The sequence below is a fragment of the Danio aesculapii genome, chromosome 17, assembly GCF_903798145.1.
Source record: "Danio aesculapii chromosome 17, fDanAes4.1, whole genome shotgun sequence".
Lineage (NCBI taxonomy): Eukaryota > Metazoa > Chordata > Actinopteri > Cypriniformes > Danionidae > Danio > Danio aesculapii.
The window spans coordinates 44916119-44936688 of record NC_079451.1 but is presented as its reverse complement, the minus strand read 5'-3'; the positions used below and the strand labels follow the sequence as shown (position 1 = coordinate 44936688).

Here is a 20570-nt window from a genome sequence, read left to right as displayed (position 1 = left end):
GTTCTAGTTTTAATTAAAAGTTCATACATATTGTGCCTTTAAGCATAGGTACATGTTTATGGAAGACATCTTCAATTTGATGCAATCTTGTCTTTCAGATGAGGTCTGTGTAAATGGCATGATCTCCTATATGACTGACAGCTGTAACTGCTCAGACTCAAGCGATATTGAGCTGAGTGATGAGTGGGTTGGGCGGAAGTCGCCCAAACTTTCCAGAGGAAACAGGTCTCCTAAGCTTCCTAGGTACTCTAAACATATAAGGTACTGTTGAATATAACATTCAAACTACATTAAAGGGTGCCTGAAACTTAATAGAAATATTTACAATCGCAATCTTGCAAAAATATAATACAGCAAATTTCTGAACAATTAAAAAGGTTTTAGTCTTGACTAAACAAATGCATATACTTAATTGTTTCTGGTACATTTGTTTTAAATTCCTAGAATTAATATGGAATCAAGGAAGTCTCCAAAACTTGCCCAAACATCTCAAGAAATGTCTAGGTCTCCTAGATTACCAAAGAAGCCTCCACTTCGGTCTCCGAGTCTCACTCGAAGAGAGTTTCCGGTTGATGGCTTTAGTGAGGTACATTATGTTTTAAATCAATATTCTTGCCTAAAATAGATGTGTACAGTGTTTGTATTGTCTCTGTGGACAAGATAACTGTGTAAAGTATTTGTCACATTTCTAGACCATGACCCCAGTAGACATCTCATTTTCCTTAATCTCCTGTTTTGCAAAATAGAATTGACAGTAAACCAAATTTGATTACTTTTGTATAGCTAACATTAATGTGCTTTGCAGCATAATTACTTGGCCCAGGTCACCTCTAACATCTGGGGAACAAAGTTTAAAATAGTGGGTCTTGCCTCCTTTTTGCCAGCTAATCTGGGAGCAGGTACATGGTTTTGTTTTGTATTATAATTATTTAAAATAACTAATGTTTTTAAAACCTTTTTTGACAAATGTTGCATGTTTCAGTTATTTATAAAACTAGTTTGCTGCACTTGCAACCTCGTCAGATGACCATCTATTTACCTGAAGTACGTAAAATTTCCCTGGACTTCATGAGCCTGCCAGTTTTCAATCCCAATGTATTCAGTGAGGATGAAGATGATTTACCTGGTAAGACTTTTCTGTGCTACTAAAACAAGAAATCAAAGACATGTAAAGAATTAATCTCAAGATGCATATGATTATTTCTAGTTATGGGACCTTCTGGAGTGTCAGCCGACAACCCTTCTTGCACAGTTAATATCCCCATTGCCCCAATTCACAGCCCTGCTCAAGCCATGTCACCTACTCAGAGCATAGGCCTTGTTCAGTCTCTACTAGCCAATCAAAACATACAGCTAGATGTCCTTACTAATCCCACTGCAACTGCAGCAGCGGCAACTGCAGCAGCGGCGGCAGCAGCAGCAGCAGCAACAGCAGCAGCAGCAACAGCAGCAGCGGCTAATGCAACAGTATCTGAGCACAGTCAGGACACTGTTACAGCACAGTACACTGTGCCAACCAGATACTCAAACCCTGGACAGGTGATATTCAGTGGACTGGAAATGAATAACATTTTGAGTGGAACTCTTCCTCCACCTCCACATCATCTGCCACAACCACCCCACCAACAACGTCAGCAACAACAAGACCATCAACAGTCAAAACATCAACAGCAATTACAACCACAACAGCATCATCTGAAATTGCAGCATCAGTCACAGCAGCTGCATCAACAGTCGCTGCAACAGCAACACATGCAACATCAGCAACAATTGCAAACACCGCAACATCAACAAATGCAACAACAGCATCAACAACAACTGCAACAGCAGCATCAACAACAACTGCAACAGCAGCATCAACAGCAACTGCAACAACAGCATCAACAACAACTGCAACAACACCATCAACAACAACAACTACAACAGCAGCATCAACAACAACAACTACAACAGCAGCATCAACAGCAACTGCAACTGCAACAACAGCATCAACAATTACAACAGCAACATCAACAGCATCAACAACTACAACAACAACATCAACAACTGCAACAGCAGCATCAACAGCAGTTGCAACAACACCAACAGCAGCTGCATCAGCAGCAAATGCAACAACATCAACTGCAACACCAACAACAACAAATTCATCAACAACAGTTTCAACAGCAGCAGCAGCAACTGCAGATTCAACATGAGCAAATGCAGCAGCAGCAACAACAGATGCAACAGCAGCAGCAACAAATTCGACAGCAAATTCTGGAGATGAGGCAGCAGCAGCAACAGCTTCAGCAGCAACATCAACAAATACAGATGCAGCATCAACAAATGCAAAGACAACATCAACAAATGCAGCAGCAGCTTAAAATGCAGATGTCCCTCCAACCTTCACCTTCAGGCTATGCTACTCTATCCCTCCATCAGTTACAGCTGATGCCTCAAATTCCTCATCCGGACCAGCCACCAGATAGAGGAGAACAAGTCCTCCCTCTAAAAGTTCCTTCACGACCACAGTCATTCATTGAAATGGACACTCTTGAGATCCAGTTGCGCAAGGTAAACCCTCCTCCACCTTATCCCGGCACAGTGGTATCCGCTGCAGCTGCTATTCCCACTACAGCCCCTCCTGGTCTTCTTGTTAGCAATGAGAATGGCACTACATTGTCAACAGATACATGTTTAACTAAGGACGAATTCTCTCTTCACCCAATTAGCCTACAATACCCAACTCCATTGGGTTATGAAAGAATCACCACATTTGACAGCAGTGGAAATGTCGAAGAGGTATGTCGTCCAAGAAGACGCCTGTTAAGAAACCAAAATGCTTATGGGATGCAGGGAATGGGCAGCTCTGCTACACTGAAAGTAACTTCATCTGAAAACAAGAAGGTCCAGTTGCCATACAGCTCAGCAACTCTTAGTCGCCTCTCAGTGCCTAGATATTCCATACCAAGTGGAGACCCACCACCATATCCAGACACATCCAACCAGATGAACACAATTAGAAGTCCTACGCAAAGGATTGACAGCAGTTTGATTCATGCCACTTTGCGTCGAGATAGAAGGGAACCGTCTCTGAAGGTTTCTCAAATGGTGGATGCAGTGAGGACACTACCAACAAAATCCAAAATGAACGGTTCCCTCACGCTGTCTTATCAGCCGAGAATACCCTCCGCTTTGTACACATGCACTCAGTGTAGTAGTAACAGCAGCAGCACTAGTGTAAGTGTCACTGGTGGTGGCACCAACAGCAGTGGAATAGCTGGAGGAACAGTTGTGAGGCAAGACTTCCCACCGGGCAAAGGAGCCCAACACAGCACGATAATTGTGCACTCCAAAAGTGCCTCGCCATTAGCATCCCAGTCCTCCTATAACCTCCTAAGTCCCACTGACAACAGTAGAGACAGAACTGTCTATGTGAATTCTGCCTTTACAGAAGATGAGACAGTCAGTCAGCAGTGTCATCTTGAAAAATCAATGCGCCATTTAACCCTAGGGGATGTCAACTTGACAGTCAAGCGACCTCCGCCTTATCAATGGGACTCCCCTGCAGCAGAACAACTCTGGATACCTCAAGAGCAAAATTTATTGCCTGGACCTCCACCTCATAAGCCACCGCCATTTATACTTAGCCAGCCACAGCACTTAGACATGACCCGGCTACCTTTTGTTCTTTCAGCTAAGCATACTCCCAGTCCCAATTCTATGACTCTTCCATCACCCTATCAGTTATCTCTTTCACCCTACCCTTCGGTTGTGGGGCATGGTGGACCTCCACTTCAGCCTTTGCAGAGTCCTGCACAAACTTGTGGCCCCAATGACATGGTGGCATCAAGCCCTTTCAGCCAACAAGACTCAACTTTAGTCCTGCCCCCTGGTTATCCCTCTAATTTGACCAATCTAGGTTGTTGTACTCTGCCACCAATGTACCCAGGGACCAGTTCCTGCAACAACCTTCAGTTGCATCCTATGAGCTTGCACCCTTGGAGCACTTACAGCTCTTGTCCTCCCATGCCAGACCATTCTGCCACACTCCCCAGTAAGACTCATCAGACCCTAGAGAAACCAGTTCTCTCTCCGCCTCCACCACCTCCACCTCCGCCACCACCACCTCCTCCACCTCCTCTCCCTCCTCCTCCTCCACCTGTTGAACACTTGAACCACCAGAGCACCTCAGAAGTGGTTGCTGAATCTGGAGAAAGCTTTCAGGATCAATCCTCTCTCAATGAGAGTCCACAGGGAGCAGAGAGGTTTAGCAAAAAGGGGCGTAAGAGGCTTGACAGTAGGGCAGAAGAGGCCAATATGTCTGGAGTCTCTGAAGGTAAATCCAAAAAAGAGAGTCGCACACTCTCTGACTTCAATTCCCTGATCTCCAGCCCAAGACTCGGCAGCAGGGAAAAAAAGAAGCCTAAAGGGCAGAAGGAGCCCCTGAACAAGGCCAAGAAACTGAGCAGGACTTCCAATGAGTTCCAGGACAGCTCAGAGAGTGAGCCTGAGCTGTTTATTAGTGGTGATGAGTTAATGAACCAAAGCCAGAGCAGCAAGAAAGGTTGGAAGAGCAAGCGGAATTTGCGCACAGCAAACGAGCTTGAGGAAATAAAGTGTCGCAAAGCTAACGAGAGAGAGGATCGCAGTCTTGGCAGCCAAGGATTTGTTTATGTCATGGCCAACAAGCAGCCATTGTGGAATGAAGCCACCCAGGTTTACCAGCTCGACTTTGGAGGACGGGTAACGCAAGAATCAGCCAAAAACTTTCAGATTGAGCTTGATGGTCGTCAGGTAAATAATTTTATTTATTGACTTATTTTGGGGTTGGGGTGTTAGAAATCACTTTGAAAAAAGTGCTTTATTAGCTGTCACAAAGATAGTTCTGTTATTAATTATTCACCCTGAAGTTGTTTAAATCTACTGGGACCTTCGTTCATCTTTGGAACATAAACTGATATATTTTAGATGAAATCTAAGAGCTCTCTCATTCTCCATATACAGCAATGGTCTCGAGATGTTCAAAGTCCAGAAAAGAAACCAAAACACTGTCAAAACAGTCCATGTGGCCCTCGTATTTGCATGGGTTTCCCCCGGGTGCTCCGATTTCCTCCACAGTTCAAAGGTGAATAGTGAATGAATGTGTGTGTGTGAATAGGAGAGTGTATGGGTGTTTACCAGTACTGGGTTGCGGCTAAAAGGGCATCCACCACATAAAACATTCGCTGGTGATTCATTCCACTGTGGCGACCCCTGATAAATCAGGGACTAAGCCGAAGGATGGTGAGTAAATTCATGTTGCTTCAGTGGTTCAACTGTAATCATTCGAAACTCTAAGAAACCTTTGGGGCACCCAAAAAACTGTAAAAATTACTTTGTCAGTGTTTCCCTGTTCCTGGAGGCACACCAACAGTACATATCTTGGTATCTCCCTCAGGGGCGCCACTGGTCGGCACGGGCCCTATGACAACATTTTGAGCGGGGGGGAAAGCGAAGGCGGGGTGGTCGATTGGGCCCTTAATAGTATCTCTGGGGGCCCCAAAATGGCATGGGCCCTTAGAATTGTCCTAACTTTCCCCCCCTAGTGGCACTCCTGGTCTCCCTTATCTGTACCATTCATTTCAGGTTTTGGAGTCTCTTTTAATGTTCTGATGATTTGATTTAGGTTTGTTTGAATAGGAAGAGGATGAAAATGTGTACTGTTGGTGTACCTTCAGAAACAGGGTTGGGAAACACTGGCCTATTTTAAAAAATCTTAAACTGATGGCAATGTTGCTAGCATGTTGCACTGACAAACGTTATATTTGCTTGTGGTATACAGGCACCCTAATCTGAAGTGAAAGAGAATTCAAAGGCAAACAAAGTTGTTTTCATGTCCTTATTTGGTGCACAAAATTGTTCTGTTGTATGATTACACTTGGTTCACTTAAATCACATGGACTGTTTTGACAATGTTTCTGATTCCTTTCCTAGACTGAACATCTCAGTACCCTTGCTGTTTGTGGAGGAGAAGAGATCTTAGATTTGATCTAAAATATTTTATTTTGTGTTTCATAGATAAACAAAGAATTAAAACAACATAAGGGAGAGTAATTATTAACAGATTTTATTTTATTTTTTCTGTGAACTAACCCTTAAACAAACATGCTCTATTCATCTTAATCAATTGCTTTTTCACCTAACCCATAATTCTCTATTACAGGTAATGCAGTTTGGCAGAATTGATGGGAATGCATACATCCTGGATTTTCAGTATCCATTCTCAGCTGTACAGGCATTTGCCGTAGCCTTGGCCAATGTCACTCAGAGACTTAAATAGAAATCTTGTCCATGAGAACAGATGGGCTGAAAAAGAGATTATTGTTCATCGCAGTTTGTGAGAAATGTTACACTCTCTGCTGCCATAACGTCCGTGCAATGCCGGTTAGTAGCCGAGAGATCGGGTCACTCTCAGGCAGAGCGTACACAAGTCGCACACAGGTGGTCCGACAATAGATTTAGTGCTTTTAAGTACCCTTTTGCTAACAGAGGTACAAACAGATTTCTGAAAGATGGTACACATCTGAGAGAAAAAAGTGTTTGTGTATTGATGGAATATTATTCAACTTACTTATATTGTTTTTTCATGTATTTCTTTGGTATATAATGGTGTGGTTTAAATGTAAAGGTAATTACTAAAAACTGAGATGGATGTTAGGTTATGGGATTTGTTTTTGTTTTTTCTCTTGATAACCCACCTCCTTTTATTTTGTTTTTGAGATTTATATGTGCCAAATTTACATTTCCTATTTATAATCCTTGTAAAATGATGGAATTTTAAATATTGTTTGTGGTCAGTAACTCAATGAAATCTATCGAAAGGAAAAACATCAACTTATGTTTGAATATTTTCATCCCATGACTCACTTCCATGAAGTGAAACCAGAGATAATATATTCCAGTAAATTTTTCCCAATTGTGCCACTGTATAATGAATGCATTTATATGGTTTAAGAATCAATTCAACATTTTTCTTCACAAAATGTCTTAGTTATATTGCATTATTTGCACACTGTGTTATTGCAGTATATTGGTATTGTCCTATTTGAATGAATTTTGCTTTTTAATCTTAACAGAAATCAAAGTTTTTTAATTACTTTCAGATATATTGTCATGTAAGTGACATGACAAAAAAAGTGCTGTAGTTAGATGTACTGAAAATGTACTCATATCATCCATGACACTTTAGCACGAAATATATAGTATGCATTAAGCATTTAGCCAAAAATGTCTTATATCAATATATAAATTAACACACTGTATATTATGCAATGAATGGAATCTAATTGAAACATGAAAGCTGATATGATATGTGGTTTTCTGCATTCCTTTGTTAAATGGTCAACCCCAATTACATAGTTTGATTTACATAAAGGGGCATATTTTATTATATTCAGTCATACTGGTTACATATTTATTTTTCGGTATTGATATTTAATAAATCTGCATCAATATTTGATATTTGTTGCAATGAATCATCAAATTGATTTGTCTGTTGTTGCCTAGTTTCTGACGTTTTCCAGTAATTTCATCAGTTTTAAGCCAAACAGTGGTTCAGAGTCGGGTAGTGTTGATATGGTTGATGTTTTAAGCACTTCTTGATTATTCTTGATGTTGTATGCTTTGATGATTTGCAGTTGCAGTTATTTCTAGCCACTTTGTACTGGGTTATTCGGGCCCAGTTTAAATTATGTGGAATGTGAGGCTTTAACTGTGCTTTATTGCTTAATTATTCTGATGTACATTTGCAAAGTGTAATTCAAGGGTGTCTTGGAAAAGCATTAGAATGTCTGTGCCGAGTAGGTTTTAAGTCACTAAATAAAATCAAATTAGTTTGATGAAATCTGTGTGTATTATTATTATTGTTGATAACTATGAAGCGACACAGTGGCTTTGTGGTAAGCACTGGCGCCTCACAGCAAGAAGGTCGCTGGTTCAAGTCCTGGCTGCATCAGTTGGCATTTCTGTGTGGAGTTTGCATGTTCTCCCAGAGTTGGCGTGGGTTTCCTCCAGGAGCTCCGGTTTCCCAACACTCCAAAGACCTGTGGTACAGTTGAATTGAATAAACTAAAATGGCCATAGTGTATGTGTGTGAATGAGTGTGTATGGATGCTTCACAGTACTGCGTTGCAGCTGAAAGGGCATCCGCTGTGTAAAGCATGCTGGATAAGTTGGCGGTTCCTTCCGTTGTGGTGACCCCTGATGAATAAAGGGACTAAGCTGAAATGAATAATTATAATATCCCACTCAGATTTGTATAAACACCTTCAACATTGTTAATTGAGTACTTCACAATTCACTTCCAGTCAAATAATGTTTTTTTTTTTCTTTCTTGGTATATAGGGAGCACATTAATGAAGCAAAGTTATTTAATGGTTGAAATTATTTTTATAAGATAATGAAGTCGAGATGTGGTAATAGAATCTCATTCTTGTTAGCGAACAGGTTCATATCAATGACCCGAATCAGTTAACGACACACACTCATTGGCCACATAATTTTGAACTTAATTTTGTATGGAGCATAAAAAACGATTAATTTCATTATCTAAGTTATTATACCATCATTGCTCTTATAATTATGATTATTGTTCGCACTTGTCAAAATGGTAGAATAATTCACCTTAAAAACATTGTTCTTATTTTTTTAATTAATAACCTAACAAAATATTTCTCATTACAAAATAAAGTCCTGTTCTGTATGTTATTTGATAAAGGATGGTGTCAGTTATAATATAGTTCTAATATTTGTTGACAATGCTGTTCCCCATTCACGAACACAAATGAGTGATCCGCGCTTTCAGAATCGGTTTGGTTGAATCATTTAAAGCATCAGTTCAAAAGATCGATTCTTTTGAGATTCGAACATCACGGTTGAGTTTCCCAGCTGACAGTTTGAACACGCGGTTACACGGTCTCAGAGCAAAGAGCGACAATGGAAAATTATGAAGACAGAGGTATGTAAATACATTTATTTAAATGTTGCTGGGTGTTTTTAGCATTAAGCAGCATTTAGCCGCTTGAACTCTTTTAGTGAGTTTGCCAGCGACAACAATTAATGTAACTTATTGAGGTAAAGTTGGTTTTATATTCGCACATTCAGACTTTCTCCTTAATAATATAATTTTAGAAAAGTATTGTTTGCTAATTCTAAATAGTGAAATCATATTAGCAGCCAATGACTACCAAAGTACAACATCGTTCACAGTCAGTTAAATAGTGCTAATGTTGTTTTGAAGTCATATTTACATTGGATTTCAGGCCAAATATTCAAAGTAGCGTGGTAAACAATATAGGGACCGTTTCAAAAGTTATAACTGGTCGAATGTGGTAATATAAAACCAACTTTACCTCAATAACTAACGTTACACTCGAGCACTGTACACTGTTTACTGACCAGCGAATGTATGGTGAATTTCATGTAGGTGACTCTTCGCCATCACAGACTACAGGCGCTAAAATGTCCAGGCAACAGATACTGACAGTTATTGCAATGGCCTCCATAAACTTCAGTTCAATGATTTGCTATTCCATTCTGGGACCATTTTTCCCAAATGAGGTAAATTGATGGTATTTTGTACAGTTATACTACTATGACAAGAAATGCTATAGACTGTTTAAAGTTCTTAAACATTTAAAGACTGCTATTTCAGTGAAATATTCTTGCATTTTCATATCATGTTATTACTTTCATTTATTTTTCTAGGCAAAGAAGAAAGGTGTCAGTCAAGCTATGATAGGCTTAATATTCGGGATTTATGCATTATGCACTTTAGTGGGCTCTTTGATACTTGGTAAATATGTAAGTTAATCATTATTTGAGAAGATAAAAATGCTCAGCTTTTCATAATGGGTTGTACGCTCTATCAACACTTGACCTCTGTTTCAGATTGTCCAGATAGGAGCCAAGTTTATGATTGTGGCAGGGCTTTTCTTGTCGAGTGGGTGTACTGTACTCTTCGGGTTAGTGAATCTCTGTTGTCTGTTAGCTTTTAGGGTCACTTATATGCTAAATTATGGCTGAATGTTAATGCAAGTTTATTTTTGGTGGATGGGACTACTAGGGCTGCACGATATTTTATTTTGCTGCGATTTACATTGGGATATGAATACAATTGCGGCAGATGACTTAAATAGCTTTATTTAGAATAAAATCATTAACTTTGATTGGAATAATCTTGTAGAGGAGAGAATCAAAGAAATTGCAGTAATATATAAATACGATGGAGCAAAGAGAAATGAAACAAGTAGTCAGATATTCAGGGACAGTAATACGATGCGATATTATCATGATATTTTGCCCCCGATAATTATAGATTACAATATCAGTGAAATATCACAAGAAAACCATCCACAATATATCATATTTTTTGTAAATGAAGAGAAAAAATATATCAAAAAGTTATAAGACATATTTCTTTTAATTAACAGCACAAATATTTCTTAGAAATGCAACATTCATATATGTTCGATACGCCATTATGAGAAGCACACCTCATGCATATTGCTATTTTGTCCTGCCCCTATTATTGAATAATCAAATCTAATGTAAAGTGTAAACACAGTACATTCGTCATTGCTGATCAACACTAATAATCCCAAATCCACATTGTAGATGTTGAAACTGAACTAATATGTATTTTGCAGCCCTAGATGAGACCATAGATGCGAAATATTGGTGACTTTAGTAAACTTATGAGACAGATGTTTTTGTATTTTATGAAATCATTTGTTTTGCAGGTTTCTTGACAGAGTGTCTGACGGGACAGTATTCATTGCTCTCTGCTTTGTCACACGCTCCATTAATGCAGTTGGCTTTTCCGCCGCCATTACATCATCTTTTGCTGTTTCAGCGAAGGTTTTCCCCGACAACATAGCAACTGTTTTGGTGAGCTGTGTTTAGTGGTTGTTTTTCAGTGCAGTAATGCTGTTTTGGAGTAAACTGACAAAGGAAGCCCTATTACACATCACAAAAGATGTGCTGTCCAACAAGAGAATCATCTTTAGATTCAGTTATTCAGTCTGTCTGGATATTTAGTTTCTCACGGTTGAGGCAAATGCACTGTGATGGAATTGTTATGTTTTAACAACAAGAGATGCACATATTTCACGGCTGCTGATATTTGTTGGCCAATTTTCAAGTTATTTCCAATAATCTGAAGTAGGCAGATACAGATGGTTTATTAATTCAAGTCATCTTTATTTCTATAGCGCTTTTACAATGTAGATTGTATCGAAGCAGCTTAACATAGAAGTTCTAGAAAATTGAAGCTGTGTCAGTTCAGTTTTCAGAGTTGAAATTCAGTTTAGTTCAGTTCAGTTCAGTGTGGTTTAATGTTCACTGCTGAAAGTCCAAACAATGAAGAGCAAATCCATCGAAGCACAGCTCCACAAGTCCCAAACCGAGCAAGCCAGTGGTGACAGCGGTGAGGAATAATACTTGGAGACAATGAGTTGCACATATTTTGAATAATCCAGTGTTTTTCCTCAGATCAAAATAATTAAATATATGAAAATATAACTACAAATTAGGACTGCACGATATTAGAAAAATCAGATTTGCGATATTTTGTTTTTTTGCAATATGAATACAATTTCTCTAGATGGCTTGAATTGCTCTAATAGGAAAGAAATCATTCATTTAGATTGTTTTTTCGTGATTTTTGTAAGGGTGTGAATCACGTATAAAAAACGAACAAATTGCAAGCAAGAATAGTTACAATAGAGTGAAGAAAAAAGTCAAATAAACAGAGCTTTATGGTTTTCCAGAGAGTCAAACAATATTCAGGTACAGAAATTGAATAATGCAATGTAAAATAACACTAGTCTTTGTTGTATTAATGATTCAGTAAAATTATTCTTCATTAAAGTTACAAATGTATTTTTTTGTGCCTAAATGCTTAAACTCTCTTGAAATGTCTTTAAAACATATGCCGATGAAAAAGTTTCACTCTATTATGGTTATATTTTGCAGTGACTCCAAAAATCTCATGTTCAAAAATCTCAATTATAGTGCTGTTCAACTATAAACTCAACATTGCATATCCTGCGATGGGACTATTGCGGAGACGCACATTGCGATATTGATGCTGAAACGTTATTTCGTGCAGTCTTACTATTAATATAATATGATACTATTAAAAACTGAACATAATCTATACAAAATATCAGACCTGAGTCGATTTGTACAAAATAGCAGATTCAATCCTTATTTATTAATAATTTATTTAATGCAGGAAACAAAATAACTTGCAGTTCACCAATATTGGTACTGGAATCAGTCAAAAGTTTTAGTTTTTTTCTTCAAAATCGGATTTGGCCTAAACAAATCCTTCTGGTTAGGGCTGCATGATATTGGAAAAATTTGATATTGCGATTATTTTATTTTTCTGCCATAAATATTGTGATATGAATACAGTTTCACAAGATAGCACGATTTGATGGTTTTCTGGGGAATCTAACAGTATTCAGGTACAGAAATTGAATAATCACAATGCAAAAATGCTTTTCTTACTTTACTTGTTTTGTTTCTAGTCCTAATATCTAAAAATTCTTAGATCAAGTAAAAATATTGTTTTGTTTTCACCTTCAGAAGAAATAAGTCAAAATTAAGAGTTTTTCCATAAAACAAGTACAATTATCTGCCTTAAAATGATCTTAAAACAAGTAAAATTATCTTGCTTAATCAGTGGAGTAAGTAAAATAATCTTGTTTTTGCTTTGAGATGTAAATATTTGGACTAGAAACAAGACCAAAATTGTGTGACCTTTTTCAGTAATACAGTAATTAAATACAATTCTGTAGCTCCTGGTCAACTATAATTTAGACTCAAACTTGCTTATCTCGCAATGTGACTATTGCAATGCTTAAACAATATTTTGTGCATCCCTGCTACTGGTGCATTCCTAGTTTTAATACTTCCATTGGTGCTAAAATGTCAGCAAAGTGCTCTTTCAGATATTACTTTTCATATTTCCGTCTTTCGAATGAGACGTTAAGCCAAGTTCCTGACTCTCTGTGGTTATTAAAAATCCCATGGCACTTATCGTAAAGAGTAGGGGTGTAAGCTTGGTGTCCTAGCCAAAATCCCTCCATCGGCCTTTACCGATCATGGCCTCCCAATCATCCCCATCAACCGAATTGGCTCTATCACTGTCTCTCCACTCTACCAATAGCTGGTGTGTGGTGAGCGCACTGGCCTGGCGCTGTTGTCCTTTGACTGCCATCACATCATCCAAGTGGATGCTGCCATTTTTTTGTACTGGCAAACAAATCCAGTTAGTATGCACTTAATTGCATAAATAAACCTGGATCGAACTGATATGGTAAAACATTACAATCATCATTATTGTTCATATCGCCATGTGTATAAGTGCTGATAAAGACTCCTGAGCACATATGGTAACTGGTGTTTGTTTACCAATCACAACAGACTTGGCCAATCATCTGATTAATCAGAGTAAAGTAGGAACGGTGGAGTTTAGAAAGACCAGACTCTTGAACCAGTTGATTCAAATTCTGAGAGAAAAGATGCTATAATGCAGTGTTTCTCAACCACGTTACTGGAGGGCCACCAACACTGCGTGTTATGGATGTCTCATTTGTCTTTCACACCTATTACAGGTCTTTCAGTCTCAGCTGATGATCTGAATCAAGTGTGTTTCGCGAAGGAGACAAGGATTGTGCGGAGCTGGTGGTCCTCCAGGATTGTGGTTGAGAAACACTGCTATAATGTATATTGTTAAAAAAATCGAATGTTTTGTACTATTTTGGATGGATGTAATGTGATGTTGTGTTTTCACAGGGCTTTATGGAGATTTTTACAGGACTTGGCCTGATACTGGGGCCTCCATTGGGCGGTTGGCTGTATCAGGCATTCGGATATGAAATCCCATTCGTTTTCACAGGATGCCTTCTGTTTGCAACTGTTCCTCTCAATATTTGGATTTTGCCAAGCTTTGGTTGGTGTGGATTTCATACTGGTCAAATATAATATTGTTTTCATAATTGCATTTTAAGCCTATTGCATTTAGCAAATAGGTTGTGTCTCAATCAGCATAATATGTTTGCATACTATGTTTGCAGATATTTAAACATGCTAAGTGAACATTCTTGTTTATCTGAAAAATAATTCTTAGTTATTCTGCTTTGAAAAGCACCCCCGGTTACCTTCATAGAAAACAAGAGTATTTAATTCATTCAGTCAGGAAGGCTCTCATACGTCCATAACTGAAATGTGACCTCCGGTGGACAGTAGCAGACTCCGAAATGTGACGCAGATTCTGAGTTCCACATGAGATTATAAATTAGCAAATAATATAAATATTATGAACGTAAACATTAGGTAAGCAGGTTACATTGTAACCGCGTGTCCTAACAACACGCCATGTGACGAGATATGCAGTGATAAGCAATTTGTCTGTTTGAACCTGACGAAACACAACATAGATTTAAATGCAGCCATTCAGAAGCATAGAATAGTGAACTTACTACACTTACTCATGAAATGGTAAGGTTTACAATCTAATTAATACATATTAAACCTCTTTGGCATTAATATGTGTAAATGCTGAATTATTAATATTTGTTGGGTTCAGTCACAGATTTGAAGTTTAATTTCAAATGGTTTATTTCATTTTCAAGATCTGAGGTAAACTATGGCAATAAATGTCATGTAAAATGGCATTCAAACTCACTAAATAAAGCACATGAGGTGTACCTGAGGCGATCATTGTTTCCTGTTGTTCACCTGTAAGAAATAGAAGCCGTTTCTAAAATAGAAATTTCAGGTGTTGGTTAGGACAAAAACTCCTTTTATTATGGAAAAAAATATTTCCTCTATCGCATGCCATTGCTTTTAGTTAGCCTTATGGCTCGATAGTCAGGCACAATCTGGCAACCTTCATTTGCATGGACCCATCAGAGGAGGAGCTGAGTGAAAATGTGTTTTGATCCAGGAGTGCAATACCTAGTTCAACCACTGGGTGTCAAACTTACACACTGGGAAACATCTAGCAAACATTTTAATTGTTGAATGGTTGAAATGTTGCTGGTATCAATCAATCAAACGATTTAACTATAATGTACTTTTAAAAACTTAGTAAGGTTAATATATATAAATTATTAGTTCTGTTGTTCATAAATTATAGTTTTGATAGTTACAACGAGGATGTTCTCATATCACACTCAGTGTGGCCCAATGTGTCGTGAAAAAAGCTCATCTGTGCCCTTACTAGTGCCCACGAAGTATAGTTATGTTATTATAGGGATATTAAGTTAGATTATAGGGTAGTTCATTAAAAATGAAAATTCTGTCATCATTTCCTCAAAACCTATTTGAGTTTCTTATCTTGAATGCAAAATTAGATATTTTGAAGAATGCTGGGAATTATTTTGAAGAATGCCCATTGAATTCTAGAGTTTTTTTTCCCTTATCAGTGGGTGCCAGCAACCCACATTCTTCAAAATATCTTCTGTTGTGTTCACAGGGGTCTTAAAATGTCTTCCATTTCAAAAACACAATTTTAGGCTCTAAAAAGTCTTAAATTTACTGAAATACTGTCTTGAAATACTTTCTTGAAATACTGACTTGATGAAACCTGCATAAACTCTTGTTCAACAGAATAAAGAAACTCGTAAAGGTTAAAAATTACATGAGGGAGAATAAATGATGAGGTAATTATCATTTTTGGATGAACAATATATTTAAGTTTTTTCATTAGGTTGTGATGTGTGTGCTTATAATATTGTTCTGTTCTCCAGCCATAGAGATAGACATGTCTGTTAATCTCATTCTTGTATAGATGCTGTTCCTTCCCAGAATTCCTTCCTCAGATTGTGTACCAGAATAAAGATCCTCCTCATCTGCTTTGTGGTGTTCACGATGAGTTCAGGACTTGGCTTCCTGGATGCAACGCTGTCTATATTTGCCATTGAAAAGGTTCATATATTTTATGCATTAATATATAAACTCAAGCAGGAAAAATGTTCATATGGTTTTGCTCAACAGCTAAAGCTCAGCGCTGGCTCAGTGGGACTCCTCATGATTGGACTGTCTCTGCCGTATGGGGCGGCGTCACCTGTCTTTGGTGTGATCAGTGATAAATATCCTGTAAGTCAAAAATAATTATTTATCCATCTGTTTATCTGTCTATTCATCTTATCTGTCTGTCCATCCATCCAGTCTATTCTATCTATTATTCTATTTATTGTACGTTTATCTACTGTACTATCGTTCATTCTATCGTTTGTTCAACCAATCTATTGCTCTATCTACCGTTCTATTGTTATATCAGTCTATAATCCTAGCTATCGCTCTGTCTATTGTTTGTTCTATCATTCTATGTTGTTCATTGTATTGTTCTATCGTTTGTTCAATTGTTCATTCTATCGTTATATTGTTCTATCGGCCATTCTAATGTTCTATCTATTGTTCATTCTATTGTTCTATCTACCATTCTGTCATTCGTTCTATTGTTCAACTGTTCTATCATTCGTTCTATCATTCGTTCAATCTGTCAGTTGTTGTATTATTCTATCAATCTTTTTATTGTGCTATCATCCGTTCTATCATTCTTTCTATTCTTTCTATCGTTCGTTCCTTCAATCGTTTATTCGATCGTTCTACTGTTCTATCTAGTATTCAATCCTTCTATCATTCTATCTAACGTTCTATCTATCGCTCTATTGTTCAATCTACCGTTCTATTGCTCTGTTTATTGTTTGCTCTATTGTTCTATCATCCTTTCTATCATTTTATCTATCATTTTGTTCTATCTACCCTTCTGTTGTTCTATCATTTTATCTTTCTGTCATTTTGTTATTCTATCTATCTGTCTATCTGTTTTTTTTTAATGGCGGGTTTTGCATATGATTTCAAATCAATGTTATTTGTTAAGTGTAAATCATTTTTGAGAAAAAAAAAATTCCCACAGACTTGCAGTCTATCTATGGTGGCATTTATGTAACATATTATATATATTTTAAGTTTAATTTTGTGTTAGTCCAAAATAACACAGAAGACAGGCTGATTGTAAATGCAATTTGACCCTCTGTCAGCACCGAGCACTGAACTCTCAAATGGTATTTTATCAGGCATGATAGAAAATACTAAAAGTATATAACATTAAAACTTTTCTGAAGACAGTTTTTTTTAAAGAAACATTCATATTAAAACAGCAGCATATTTTGATTTTAAAACATGCAGTGCTCATGTTTATTAAATGAAGTCAAACCCTTTTGAAAAGTGTTTGTAGTGGTTAGTTTTGATGTCATGTATACAATAATTCATTGGGAGGCACTGCTGTGGCTGTAAAAATTATTCTCTGTTCAGTCATTTAGGAAGTGGATGATGGTTATTGGGGGAATGGCAACAGCGGTGAGCTTCTGTTTCCTCGGACCACTTCCTTTTTTCCATATTACAAGGTAAAACATTACTTTGCAATTTTTTAAATGTGAAAGATCATGCATGCTTTTTTATCAGGCTATTTTTGCCTTTATTATGATAGAACAGTATAGATATTGACAGGAAATGAAGTTGGAGAGTTGAAATTGGGACTTTGTATTGACTGTAAATTTGTATTGACAACGAGTTTAGAGGCTTCATTATACTAGCGTTTCTATGACAGCACAGTAGCACTATTGCAAGCAGCTTCAACAAGTATACTTCATAGAAATGTCCCACTACAGCGTGTTATTTGAGTGGACTTTACTTTTTTGTGTGTGCATGTGTGGTTCATGCATAAACTACTATATTGGTACATGAGTTTAATACAGCGGTCCCTCGTTATTCACAGGAGTTGTGTTCAAAAAATAACCCGCAATAGGCGAAATCCGCAAAGTAGTCAGCTTAAATTTTTTTTTTTTTCAAATATTATAGATGTTTTAAGGCTGTAAAACCCCTCATTACACACTTTATACACTTCTCAGACAGGCATGAACATTTTCACACTTCTCTCTCTTGTTTAAACACTCTCAAAGTTCAATTTTTTGCAGAAAAATTTGTCTAGTATTATAGAATGAAACCAAAGATTGAGAAAACCTGTTGTCAGGCGCAAACATTTATCGCTGTCAGCTAAAGGTTCATGAAGCTTTTGTGTGGATAAAATGAAACTATTCAGATGGCGCTCTGTGGCGCAGCAGAAATATGAATAGTGTTATAGCTGGGCACCGCAGACAGCCGCTGACTTGCGGTGCCAGTGTGTGTACGCTGATATAAACCTGTTTACAATTCCAAAATGCATGGCAATTTTATTTAATGTTAATTTGCCAAGCTGAACGCATTCTGTACTGTAAAGGAGGTACGGAGGAGATTACTTTACAGTGGTGTACAGCCAATCAGGACGCAGAACACAGTGTGCTGTAAAAAAATGTGCATGTCAAATTGCACAAAATAATCAGCAAAACTGAGAGGCCGCGAAAGGTGAACCACTGTATTGAACTATTCTAAATTTTAAACATGGTGCGCGTACAAGCTAGTTGACCCTATGCTCCGATTGCGTTTGCAATGCAGAACTTTCTGTGTCCAGGTGTAAAACCCACTTAACATTATGCAGTGACCACAGCTGGATAAAACACTACTGGGCAGTGTTGCACAGCCTTTTTTGGCTCATATAATTAGCTGTTTTTCTCTTTTGCCTGAAAAACCAAAAACATAATTTCAGCTGATAATTTTCCAAAAATTCAGGGCATGCCTAATCAGTAAATCATGGTGTAAATGCCCCTTTTAAGTGGAAACAAAAACATGTTTTCATGTATGTCTCTTTAAATGCAAGTGAGCTACTGTTCCCCGCCTCCTTTCCATAAAAGGGCAGAGCCATTACAGCTTGTTATTCTGATAAATGAATGAAAAAGTTTTTCTAAGCGAACAGACACTGAAAAAATGTAATAATGTTGATTATATCTGTGAATGTAAACTGTTGGGGAAGAACCCTGGGCATATATTGTGAAGTTCTAGTGTACTCCATACAGGTGAGTGGGCTTGACAAACCACATACACTCCTTCCTCTCTTATGCACCAGGCACTTTGTTAGAAACACTTCCATGTAGGACTGTCACAATAATCAATATATCGACTTATCGCACAACACATGGACATGACCCCAATCATTTTTGGTGATGCAATATGTATCGTCCATGCATAAAAAACGATTATAGCAATGATTTTAGCTGATTGTGCAACCTATCTCTATTGGAAGTGGTAGTGTCAGTATGGTTAAAAAAACACTGTAGTATTTACTATAAATTACCATAGTATATTTTTATGTTGGTGTCTGACAACTGAAAATAGATCCAGTAGCAGATATCGCAGCCTCTGTTACTCTTTACCTTGCAATTTTTTGTTAACGTTTATTATTATTCATTTAGGAAATGCGTTTTCACATTCTGATTCCAATGCCTAATTATTAAATTGTTAAAATGACTAATCAAATTAAATATTCTTAGGATATTTATTAATTGTATAATAATTATATTAAATATTAAGTGTTCTTTGGAAGAGTGTACTTGCATTGTGATGATATTATCTTGTCATTCAGGCATTATATAATGAGTGGCATAAAATGGTCATAAAACGACAGTAATATTGTTTATCGCAATATATTTTAGTGCAATGTATCGTACAACAAAAAATAGATATCATAACAGGCCTACTTCCATGTTTTATCTTGTACAGAGAGCTCTTCTATAAACTTTTATACTTTGTACTTCTTTTTGCTTTAGCCACATACTCCATATCGAACGTCTTTAAATATATTTTATATTTGTTCTTATTTCCTATTGCAAAACTTCTATTTCTCTATGATTTAGATTCTATTCTTATTATTATTAGTTTTTGTAATAGTTGTTGTTATTTTAAGGCTATGAGGGGTTGTGTAGGCATTTCACTGCATATCACTGTGTATGACTCTGTATGTGACAAATAACATTTGAATTTGATTAGAATTGCATGTGTTTCAGTATTTTAGTAAAACAGTGTCTGTTGGATGTTACCACATCACTACTAACGTCACCAGATCTGACCTCATTAAGTGGGAATTATTTAAACTGGGATTTTTTTTTTAGGATTTTTCATTTTAATTTTAGGAGTACATTTTCTTTGTCCTCGAGCCATTTCCAACTTAAACAGTTAGCATATGAGTAGCTATCTGTTTTCGGTCACACTTTATTTTGATGGTCCGTTTGTTGAATTTAAGTTACATTGCATCTACATGCCAACAAATTCTCATTAGATTATAAGTAGACTGTAAGGTTGGGGTTAGGGTTAGTGTAAGTTGACATGTACTGGCAAAGTTTCTTATAGTCAGTTAAATGTCTGTTGAATGTCTGTATCAACAGATATTAAGCAGACAGTCTACTAATACTAAAATGGACCATCAAAATAAAGTGTTACCCTGTTTTCTTTTGGTCATAAACATAAAAGGCCTTACTGTTTATGGTTTTTGTTACCAATAAAGCCACTTAACTGTAAATATGTTTATATAATTTTTTTTTTTATTTCTTATTTGTACAGTTAAAAAAGTCAACAGTGCGCATATTACACATAAACCATCT

General features: G+C 37.1%; 2 protein-coding genes across 3 annotated transcripts in view; both read left to right on the top strand.

The window, feature by feature from the left end:
- The window catches only part of tulp4b (TUB like protein 4b), a 34340-nt gene extending 26476 nt beyond the window's left edge, over positions 1–7864 (top strand). The window contains exons 11-16 of one of the 2 annotated variants that reach the window (XM_056476963.1): positions 99–243; positions 445–586; positions 806–899; positions 983–1126; positions 1208–4776; positions 6185–7864. In XM_056476963.1, coding sequence (XP_056332938.1) covers positions 99–243; positions 445–586; positions 806–899; positions 983–1126; positions 1208–4776; positions 6185–6301 — 4211 coding nt within the window. In that variant the 3' untranslated portion in view covers positions 6302–7864. Of the gene's footprint in view, positions 1–98; positions 262–444; positions 587–805; positions 900–982; positions 1127–1207; positions 4777–6184 lie in introns of both variants that reach the window. The other variant, XM_056476962.1, reaches the window with a different exon arrangement.
- Positions 7865–8904: 1040 nt separating this feature from the next.
- slc18b1 (solute carrier family 18 member B1) overlaps positions 8905–20570 on the top strand; it is a 21380-nt gene continuing 9714 nt past the window's right edge. The window contains exons 1-9 of the mRNA XM_056476751.1: positions 8905–8977; positions 9446–9579; positions 9727–9822; positions 9910–9983; positions 10761–10908; positions 13825–13981; positions 15824–15960; positions 16030–16131; positions 17353–17444. Of these exons, the coding sequence (XP_056332726.1) occupies positions 8956–8977; positions 9446–9579; positions 9727–9822; positions 9910–9983; positions 10761–10908; positions 13825–13981; positions 15824–15960; positions 16030–16131; positions 17353–17444 (962 nt within the window). The 5' untranslated portion in view covers positions 8905–8955. The remainder of the gene's footprint in view (positions 8978–9445; positions 9580–9726; positions 9823–9909; positions 9984–10760; positions 10909–13824; positions 13982–15823; positions 15961–16029; positions 16132–17352; positions 17445–20570) is intronic.